This window comes from Staurois parvus, unplaced genomic scaffold (genome assembly GCF_062004578.1).
Source record: "Staurois parvus isolate SC_StPar_1 unplaced genomic scaffold, SC_StPar_1.0 ptg000602l, whole genome shotgun sequence".
Taxonomy (NCBI): Eukaryota; Metazoa; Chordata; class Amphibia; order Anura; family Ranidae; genus Staurois; species Staurois parvus.
The window spans coordinates 1787432-1798939 of record NW_028318398.1 but is presented as its reverse complement, the minus strand read 5'-3'; the positions used below and the strand labels follow the sequence as shown (position 1 = coordinate 1798939).

At 45.3% G+C, this 11508-nt stretch overlaps 1 protein-coding gene across 1 annotated transcript in view; it reads left to right on the top strand.

Annotated features, from left to right (window-relative positions):
* The first annotated feature begins 5915 nt into the window (after positions 1 to 5915).
* Positions 5916 to 11508, top strand: part of LOC149449833 (vomeronasal type-2 receptor 26-like) — a 48174-nt gene continuing 42581 nt past the window's right edge. Inside the window, exons 1-2 of the mRNA XM_089692727.1 lie at positions 5916 to 5953; positions 7946 to 8237. Coding sequence (XP_089548853.1) covers positions 5916 to 5953; positions 7946 to 8237 — 330 coding nt within the window. The remainder of the gene's footprint in view (positions 5954 to 7945; positions 8238 to 11508) is intronic.

Here is an 11508-nt window from a genome sequence, read left to right as displayed (position 1 = left end):
CCTGATACCCAAATACTACCCTACCCGTGCCCTCTGCTTCTCACAGGACCTCCTACTCTCTAGCTCCCTGGTATTCCTCCTCCCACGCCCGATTGCAGGACTTCTCCAGGATTTCCCCCATCCTCTAGAACTCCCTACCCCAATCCATCAGACTGTCGCCTACCCTCCTCACCTTCAGGCGCACCCTGAAAACCCTCTTCTTCAGGGATGCCTACTCCAACCTCACCTAACACCCGACCTCACCTAACAACTAACCTCCTCCACTCCTCCCACCACTCCAACCCCCACAACCATCTCCTCCTGTGCAACCTTCCCCTCCATCCTAGATTGTAAGCTCGAAAGAGCAGGGCCCTCGAACCCCTCGTGTAATGTATTGTTACTGTCTTGTCTCATGTTCTGTCCCCCTTGCTACTGTACAGCGCTGAGCATACTCTTTGGCGCTATATAAATACTGTATAATAATAATAATAATACATCGTTAATGAAATGTTGGAACGAGGCCGGGGCATTGCAGAGTCCGAATGGCATGACCAAATACTCGAAATGGTCAAATCGAGTACAAAATGTCATTATCCATTCATCCCCCTCCCTTATACGGACCAGATTATACGCACCCCTCAAATCTAGTTTTGTAAAAATGGCTGCAGATTTAAGTCTCTGGAAGAGTTTGGGGACCAGGGGCAATGGATAACGATTCTTTATCGTGACTTTGTTTAGTTCACGATAGTCAATGCAGGGTCTTAGGGACTTTTCCTTCTTTTCTACAAAGAAGATTCCGGCACCTGCTGGAGAAGTGGAGGGGCGGATGAACTTCTTTTGGAGATTCTCGTCAATGTACTCCTTGAGAGCTCCTAATTCTAACTCGGACAGGGGAAAAGTTTGACCGAACAGGATCTCTGAGCCCGGTAGAAGATCAGTGGGGCAGTCATATGTTCGGTGTGGAGGTAGGACGTCTGCCCCTCGTTTGCTGAAGACGTCCAAGAAACTGTGGTAGGCCGAAGGGACGACCTGCCTTAGATTGGAGTCTCCATCCGAGCATAGGAGGAATTGGGGAGCTGCGGGGCCCGAGGCATGGCAGTGTTCCTGACAATATGGGGATAAGAACTGAACGGAACCGGTTTCCCAATCAATCTGGGAGTTATGGGCCCGCAACCAAGGAAACCCCAGAATGACTGGGAAAAGAGGGGAGGCTATGAGGTCTAGTTGGAGAAACTCCTGATGAAGACCGTAGTGGAAATAGGAGGAGTCTCCTGATCCACCAACCCCGACTTAATTCGTGATCCGTCGGCCAAAAATATATTAAGGCCTTGTTCTCTAGTCTGGAGGGAAATTTTTTGCTGATGGGCAAAGTTTAGGTCCACAAAGAAACTGCATGCTCCGAAGTCAATTATGGTCGTCACCTCCACGGTTCTTCCTGGGAGCTGGAAGGAAATAGGTAAGGCTAAGTAATTGGACTGTTTACTTTTTTCAGCAGACATAGAAGAAAAAATAGAGGCAGACTTACTCACTTTCAGTGGACAGGAAGGCACCATGTGGCCGGCTTCTCCACAATACAGGCAGAGGTTCTTTGACCGTCTCCTCTGGCGCTCCTCGGGCGATAGAGAAGGCCGAGCCAGTCCCAGCTGCATGGGCTCGTGGGTATCCATAGGTTCTGGAGTCTGGTTCCCCTCTAGCGTAGGTTGGACTGTTTCCCGGAAGGGTGCCTATGTTGTTCTCTGACCCTGGCTGGTTCTTTCAAACCTGCGTTCCCGCAGCCTGTGGTCTATCTGAATGGCCAAGACAATGAGCTCCTCCAAAGACTCGGGTAGACCTACTCGGGCTAGTTCATCCTTAAGAGCTTCGGAGAGCCCTACGCAAAATTGGTGGCGTAGGGCATCGTCGTTCCACCTGGTATCCCCCATCCACCGTCTGAATTCTGACACATATTCCTCTGCTGCCCGGCGGCCCTGTCTAAGGGAGTATAGGGCTGATTCTGCGGAGGCTGCCTGCTGCAGGTCATCATAAAGTATGGCCATCGACTCAAAAAAATCTGTGACTGTTTCCAGGTGGGGGTCGTGGTTCTCCATCAATCGATGAGCCCAATCTTGGGGTTCATCCTGGAGCAGGGATATTATGAATCCCACTTTGACTGATTCCGTGGAGAACATGCGTGGCTGCAATTTGAAATAGTGGAGGCATGCGTTCCGGAAGGCCCTGAAACGTGCTCGGTGCCCGCGGAAGCGTTCTGGTAATGGAACACAGGGTTCAGAAGTAGGCAGTGTGGCTGGAGCCCCTGTGGATGGTCCTGGATATTCCCCAGAAGGGGCAGGGGAGGCTGGGCCCTGGGAGGTGGCGACAGGTGCAGACAATGTCTGGATACGGTTTTCCAGATGGGTATATCCATCTTGCAGCATCTTGACGGCTTGGGTCAGGGCCGCCAGGTGCTGGTATATATCTTCCAATGGGGATGGTCCTCTTCCAGACTCAGTCAAGGAACCGCCTGACGGCACCTCTAGCAGCCCACTGGTTAGGTTTCCCCAGAGCGCGGAGTCTAAGTTCCGGTATGCTTGTTCACCAGGGCCCCTGATGGTGGGGATGGACTTGGAGCGAAGACCAGGTGGCGGCTCCTGAGTACACCCTCCTGTGGTAGAGGGATCCGCCAGAGGTTTCTGCAGGGGGAGAGTCTGATGTGAAGAGGCAGATATGCCAGAGTGAGGTGGATGGATGAGCAGGAGCGTGGTCAGACAAGCCGAGTCGGTAACCGTGGGAGCAGTGCGGTACAAAGCAGTGGGCAGAGAATGGTTGGGTCACACACCAGGTCAGCAACAGAATATCAGGTCCAATAGGGGGCATCCAGGAGGGAGGTCAGGCAAGCCAGGGGTCAGAGCAGGAGAATACAGCAAGGTCAGGAACAATCCGGGTCAGCAACAATCAGGAATCACGAACAGCAAATCAGGAACACAGGGAGACCAAACGGCAACTCCTGTCAGCGCAGGGCGGTTTAAATACTGCACCCTGCGCTGTCATTGGTGCCAGACACGCACCCGTGGCTTCGAGTGCGCATTCGTGGATTTCGTCTCCGCCGCGGCTGGCCAGGACCTAGTGCCCGTACACTAGTGTGAACGAGCACAGTGCGCCTGCACCGAGCCGCGGATCGTGGCGGCTCCTGACACATATATATATATAGCACATATAACAGCAGAGAGGAAATTATCATCTCACAATTGTGCGCCACGGACCGGAACTACAAGCTGGGAAACAAAACCGGAAGCAGCGATAGCCGCACAGGAACCTATGCAGCTTGCGCTCCACCAACAGAACCACAGAAATAAAAAAGAGAGCCAGAAAGAAAATCAAACTGATATTGTAAAAATCCATAACAAGGCGAAGATTATAGACAAAAAGCTGCAATGATAAAAATGCCTTAAATATATAAAATAAAATGAGATAAATATGCACTAAATGTCTTTGTGGAGAAACAAAATTATATAGCAGCTAACAAAAAATTGATGGCAACAATGATAAAATTAAATATAAAACAAAATGTAGCACTTGTTCTCTCACAATTAGCATAAATATTAGAACATTAAATATAAAAATTCCTTAACCCCTAGACGCCGAGCGCACACAAATATGCGTCCTCTCGGCGTCTGGGCCTTGTTGCTGAGCGGCCGCATATTTGCATACCATTTGAAAATACATATGTGCTGAGAGCACGCGCCCTGCACGCTCCCAGCACATATGTCTGTGACTCACTGAAAGGTTCCGATCTCCCCTTGCGATCTGGACCTTTTCTGATCATGTGACCGCTGTGACAGTGAAGCACGGTGGTCACATGACCCTATAACCCCGTCCCATCTTTCGGCTTCTGAAACCTCTTAAAGGGCCAGGAGGCACTGGCACAAAGGGGTTAAAGAAAAAGTCCTTCAATTGTGACTCAATCTTCCGTAAAAAGGGTGATGAATTGCCCAAAATTGGGAAAGAAGAGACCCTCCACCAACACCATATACAGCCTCTTACCAGAGGATAAGACCACAGGTATATCTTCTCCTCCTAGAGGTACCTCCACAGCTCACACCACAGAAGTTATACTCCAAAATAATAGCCACAGAATGGTGATGGAAATGTAAGACCATAAGGCTTCTCCTCAAAAAAGCAACACATAGGTTTATAACTCAAACGTTATAATTCAATAAACCACCTCAGGATGTTAAGTTGCATGAAAAAGAGAAAACAAGCTACTCATGGCATAGAGTGGAAAAGATCATGGACATAGGCAGGTAGTTTGTCCCATTGAGTTGTCTCAGGAATGCCTCTTATTTTAAATTGACTGTAGTGGGATCATTCCTTCAGATCCACCACTTTAGATCGTAACCAGGACAATTTGTCAGCATGTTCATTATGGAAGTCTAGGAGATTGATGAAGGATGAGGCAGACTCCCTCACAAAGCATTCAGTCCGACCCACTCTCTCTCCTAGATCGCTGATATCCTCCTTAAATTGTTGCATACATGTCAAAATGTCTGTCTGCAGAGAGGATCTAATGGATAATAACCTATTCTTCAATGTGGTGTACAGAATGGGTTAGGTGGACAAAGGGAACTCAGAAATAGGATCTGGAATAGTAACACTGCCCATGTGTTCTTGTCTGTCATTCAACCCCATAGATGCAGAGTTGCAGGCAGCACTTATGTCCTGTGACAACTGAGCCTTAGTTTTCACTGGGCTCTGGATTGAAGTAGTGGAGGAGTCAGAAAATGATAGAACTGGAAGGGACTGAGGGTTGTTAGCACTGCCTGGGAAGTGCCCAGGAGAAGCTGCAGCTGCAGCATGTGTGCCCTGTGTGCGGCCACCTATACCATTTTGTTTTGGGAAGAAAGTGGACAGTTTCTGAGGCTGAGGACACTCTTTTTGCTGAGAAGACATCCTGGAGTGTGTTGGGGGACATACAGTTGTCAGTGGCTGTGTGAGCGGTGGGGAGGGAACCCTTCCTTCTGTTATAGTGTGCAGCCATGAGCTAGAGCCGTCACCACTCCCCTCAAAGCATCTCCATGTTAATGTGTTGAATAACAATAACAAAATGTTTCATTTTTGAGATAGAACTTTCCTCCACAACATGGATCACTTATATGGCCTATTAAGGCCTTTTTTTACATTAAGGGATGTAATTTTAAAGCACATATTGAAATCACATTAGAAGCTTGGAACAACTCAAAAGGGGAGATAGCAATCAACCAGTCATATAGATGTACAGTATAGTCAGTTGTATGGCATCAGAGATAGTAATAACCATAGAGGTAGAACTCCAGTAAATAACAATTCTAGTGTACTCTGTCTTCATAAAAGAAACATAAAAGTAGATAAACAAAAGAAAAATAATCAGCAGGAAATATCCACAAATAAGAACTTTAAATGGTTGCAGAGTGCAAGGATAATGTGAATTGTGCAACTCATAGAAGTGGGGGATATGGAATTCAGTAGAGCTCAGCTTATTGGGATCATGGTTATAAGTAAGATGGGCCATAAGAAACTTAAGAAGCCATGAATGATATTAGGATTGTGTAGTGCAGGAAACACATTACATGGATCCAACAGGGGACCAATCTCTTGAGAATCTTGAGAATTTAGGAGGTATAGAGTGACTGGGTTTGCATATGTTATTGATGATAAGACCTCATTGAGACAGTAATTTTGCTTCATCTTCTGGAGAATGCAGGACGCATGTTTGGCCCTGGTGTGTAATGGTTATTTTGGTAGGAAATCCCCACTGATAGGAAATGTTGCGTTCCTGCAGGTGACCAGTTAAGGAAGTGAATTTTTTACGTTGCTGCATAGTTGCGGCAGACAGGTCAGCAAAGACCTGAAATTTCAAAAAGGAGTCTGGGAGTTTCCCATTTCCTGGCAGCTATAAAGGCCCTTTCTTTAGTATGGAAGAAATGAATTCTGGCAATTACGTCTCTAGGAATCAAGTCAGGTAACACAGCAGGTTTAGCCAATCTATGGTCTCTGTCAATAGCAAAATCTTTAAGATTTTCACAGCAAAGGCTTTTAGCAACTGCTGCAGACATGGAATGAGTTTTGAAGATGTGACAGATTCCTCAGAATTTCAAATTATTTAGTTTTTTAGCCATTGGATATCCATGATGTAATCACGAAAGTCATCTACTAAGCTGTTGTGTGTATCTGCAAATCCCCCTAATTTCCTTTCAACAATATCAACTCTTTCTTCCACTTGATCAGTTTGTGAATTTGTGGAGATCCGTCTGGAGGTTACTTTTTAAGGAGGGCAGCATTTCTTTAATTGTGGATTATGAAGCGGTTTGGTCTGTGGCAGGAAACTCTGCCAAAGGTTGTTGTGCTGTGTGATGTGTGTCTGTAATTGTGTCATCAGCTGAGGTCATCTGTTCTTTACTCACTGGCCCTCTGGAGTCGGGAGAAGCAGCAAGAGAGGCAGCGGGTGCTTTTATCTTCTGTCTACAGAATTTGCAGAGGTATCGATGCTCTGGGTGCTAGGAGTGCACTATGTCAACCTCCTCTCCTCCATCTTGAGCCGCCATCATGTCTTTCCCCTGAAAGAAGTCAGGGAGCCGCTTCAGGTGTTCTGGTCCCTCTGGCTGGTGGGTCAATGTGCCTGTAGACATCCTGCTGCTCGGGAGTGATGTGTGGGCTGAATCTGGAGCTATTAACAGTGTTGCAGATCCCCACTGAAGCTTCTAGATCATGAAACCATGAAGTCCCATGGTCATGCTCCACCCCCCTCCTACCATCTTGACAGGAAATACTGTAAATTAGAAAATACCAAACATGCCTGAAATTATTTTCCTCAAAGTATATATAAACCCTTTCTATGAATGTCTATTGTTGGACACATAGATTATTGAAAGTATTTTGCGTTCAATAAGTGTTTTTATATATATATATAGTGTGTATGTGTGTGTATGTATACACAGTAGTGTATATATATATATGATCTGTGGTCTAGGGGGCTTAGCTGGATCAAACACTTCTTGTCAGGGAGATCACTAAAGGTCATTGCAGGGATACACTCATCTCTGTCACCATTATTGTTTGCCATATATGTGATCTCACTGGGAAATACCATTCAATACCATAGTCTTAGCTACCATTGCTTAATATATGGCACACAAATAAAACTAGACTGGGGGACCCTGTGATCATGTCATCGTAGAGGTCAGGCCCATGATCAGGTGAAATAGATTAGTGGGGTGTGGCTTGGGAGGAGGCAAAACTGAAGGCTAGTTGGTATACTTGGAACCAGGAGGCTTTCTGGTGAGTGCTTCTATTTCATTTATAGATAGTAAGACTGCTAAGCCACCAACCCCATCATTGTCACATCACTTCACTTTTTCACTCTCTAAATCTTGTAAGTCAAAATCTATTTTGAAGTGGTTATTCATCCCATACTGAACATAAAAAATAATCTGAATTTAAATCCAGTTATACTTAAAAGTGTTAGACAACATTTAGTGAACATGTGTGTAGTGGCCTACAATTTCTCCTCCCCACCAGCACCTTTGACAAGCCAGACACTTAAGCTGGGTATACACAAGTAGAATTTTGTTTGAAAATTTTTATTGTAATCCTTTTTTTTATTTTTAATCATTAATGGAGTCAAATCGATGTTTGTTTTTAACCACAATGATGCCTATGTGGTTTTCTTTGGTAAAGTCTATTTGTTCCAAAATAGAATGCTAAAAGCAAAGGAAATTTTGAACTACTTTCGAACAACATTCACCAAGTCAATGAATGTGCTGAGAATTTTTGAACACATTTTTGTTTTCAAACATTGCTTGAAAATCTACTAGCGTATAGCTTAATGTGTCTCTGTGCCACCAAGACGAGTGTTTGTTTTGTCAGAGATGTAGGAGAGGCCATCAGAGGCCGGTTGGTGTACGTCCATTGTAAAATGTATGCTTATTCAATACAAATATGTTTTTCTTTACAGATTTGATAGTGATACAATTATAAATGTTTTTGCTTTTCTTTCTGCTATACGCGATGTTAATGAGAATCCAACAATTTTGCCCAATATTACACTTGGATTTCGTGTGCTAGATTCATTTTTGCATCCTATTTTTGCTGTAAGGAATGTTCTAAGGATTTTATCTGGACCACGGAAGACAGTCCCTAATTATTCATGTTCTAAAGAAGCTGAACTGGTGGGTTTCATTGGAGATCTTTGTTCAGTGACAACAATTCCAATGGCAGAGATACTGGGAATCTATGGATATACACAGGTAGATGCTAAGCCTTTTATCTTTTCATCATCTGCAAAATTCTAATCAAATAAAGCCAATGAGAAAATGCATTTTATTCAATGCAACTGAAATGATTGTGAAAATAACTGCTTCGTACATGGAACTCCTCCTGATATTAAATTTTAAAGAACAATTATATTTAATATCTTGTCGTTAATTAAACCCCCATCCCCCTGATTGCATCCTGCTTGATACAATGCTCCTCCTTGTTCACAGGTTTCACTGTGAGGCCCTGCCCAGAATAGCAAAGCCTTTGCAAGTGTAGCACCTTCCTAGTTAGTACAGGATGTTAGGAAAATGTAGTACAGCTCTTTTGTAATCAGTGGAGCCGGGGGTCATTATTCTGGCTTGCTCAGTGTTTCACAAATTGCTGCTATGGATACTTTCCTCTGTATTCTAGAGGATTCTCTAATTATAGTGGGAGGAAGGATAAGAGAGCAGTCTGAATATTTATGGTGATCCTGCTAATCCCTGGGGAGGTGTGTCCAGTAGGTGGCTGGAGAACCCATAAATAGTCTAAGGCATGGGGCAGGAGTAAGGAGTTCCTGGGCCCAGTCCTGCTGGAGGAGACCTTTGTGCAGAGTCTCTGCCCCTGGGGAAGGATTGCTTGAGGTGCTATTTATAAGACATTGGGGTCCAAGGTGGAGGTTAAGCTGGGGGTCTATTTGCTAAGTCTAGACTTGGAGTTGTTTTGGCTTTCACTGGAGAGTACCAGGAGGAAGTTGAAAGAAAGAGTGTCCAGGTGTCCAGTGATATTGTGAGTCAGTGTTTCCCTCACTGAAAAGTGCCTAGTGGATAACGGAAGGAGGCAACCAACGATCCTGTGAGTAAACGACTTGAGTGCAGGGCCTTAGTCACTCTGTGTAGCTCTTGTTTTCATTTTTGGAAAGAAGACCTAGTCACCTGTTACAAGTACAGAGTTATGTGGGACTTTTTGTGCAGCTTAAAGAGAGAGAAAGAGGGAGAGAGAAGAGTTCTCAAAGAGGTAAGTTCTGCAATTTGGGGTATCCCATGCTCCCTTCACCTCATTCAAGGTTAGATCTTCAATAAAGTAACAAAAGGACACCCCTAGACTGTTCTATTCTATGAAAGTGCAGAACATGCTGTGTTCACTAATCTGGGGAAAAGCATTTGTTTCACCAGTGGCTCCTAGGGGTGTGCTATACAAGTAAAACATCCTGGCCAAAGTTTTTCTACTGTGCACATGCAGCACAACCCCCTGAGCCATAGCCTGCTGTACAGACACTAAGAATACAGTTTAAAGTGGAAATGTATCCATAACAGCTTGAAAAAATAAAGTTCTTTAGCAATGAGCATACATTTAACATTAATACTTATGCTACCAAAATTAGTGTGTGCTCTAAATTGCCTCCAACATTGTTCCTGTTTCTTCTTGCTGGAGACTTACATTTTGCTGAAATCCCTGAGCAGCATTACATTTTTAGGCTGTCAGCAGATCGGCCTCTAGATCTTTGGCAGTGCCAACAAATAGAGCGCGACTAAGCATGTGTAGAGCAGGAGGATAAGAAACCACAGCGGAGTAGGGACAAATGGACGCGCACACCTTAAAAAATCAGTTCACTTTAGTAAAAAGGCAAATACAACAGTCATATTCCAATTCACTGTTGTGATACTAAAACCAAGAACAGTCCCATAAAAGCATCCACTAGTGCAGGCTAATCCTTGGAGCAAGAAGCAAACTAATGATGAAAATAAAAGGAACAGGAGAAGTGCCTCTAAGTGCAGACTTAAGGACACATTTATTATTTAAATCACAAAAATGGCCACTCACATTTTGAAAAAGACAAGAAGGCTCATCACTAAATGCACTTGGACACAATCATTCATCTCTCAAAGGAGAAACGCCACAGGATCTGGTATATCCAGCCACGTGGATGAGGAAGTCAACCACGAATCATGGATGGCCAGCTAATGTTCTGTAACTCTGGGGAGAAAAGGTTAGTCAATTGGGAAGTGGTGGCCAGGATTCAGACAGTGGCTGGGGAATGAGCAGTGTTGGGTGCTCAGTGCTGGTCAGGGGGAGGGGTTGATGGGACAGATGGTCTGTGATTCCCCTCCTCTCCTGGTCCCCCTACCGCCCCAGCTTCCAGCTCAATATCCTCACAAATAATTGATGGACGATGTCTATTGTATTGGAGACCATGACCCTTCATCTCTGCTCAGCTCAGGTGTGTCACTGCCTGCCCCCACCCCATCACAGTGGGCTCTTCCACCCAGAGCGGAGACTGTGGGGGGAGAAGTAGAATGGGGATCGGTGGTGATGACAGGGGAGCAATGTTAGAGGGAGGGTAATGATGATGGACTGGCTTCTTGTTGCAGTGTGGTGAGTGTAGGACAGCCATCGATGGATGCACATGCCAGGGTCCTGTCTGTGTGATGAGTGACATGTGAGGTCAGACCTCGGCTCTAGCAGTGTGTGTGATCCTCCAGTCCTTTGCAATGACCATTCCTTGTCTGTGAGATCACATGACAGTGTATGTGCGCATCAAAGTGAATGTAAAAATCTCACAACTGGTCCAGTGTGAACAGTCTGTGGTGGAGGCTGGATGTCCCACCAGAGGCTCTATGGCCCCTCCTCCAGTACCACTGAATGCAGACTGAAGGGGGAATAGTTCAGTTGGTTCTCTTCTTCCTCCATTAGCTGCTTCCTTTTGGGAATCCCCCAAATTCCTCCTACTAGGGGAGCACTAGGAAGGATGATACAGATTTCCTGGCAGAGGACATTTGATCTGATCCAGTAGTGATCACACTTAGGGGGTGGAATGGCTGTGACCTGTATACTGTGAATAGATCCCATAGACTGGAGGAGCCCAGGGTGACCACTCTATATGCTCTTATGTCCAGCATTCTATGTACTGGGAGGTAAGGCAGACTTCATACACCCCCAGTGCCATCTAGCTGGACGAGATCTGATCACACACTACTATTTCATTCACTGCTCATCCATAGAATACCTAGACTTCCACCTGTCCAGGATTCACCCTGACAGTCTGAGTTTTGAATCATGTGTCCAGATTTCAGTCTGCCTGAACCACGGACACATTAGTCAGATCAGACTGTGGCTCCCCAAGTAACCAAAATATTCACACACAAATGTGTTGCTATTCCAGGAGCTATGGGTGGCTGTGGGCAGTTTTGGCATCACTGGAGGAACGGGGCGATGATGTCAACAAGAGCAATTTGGCCACACTTACTGTTCACCATGGCACGCTATGTACCCTGCATTACG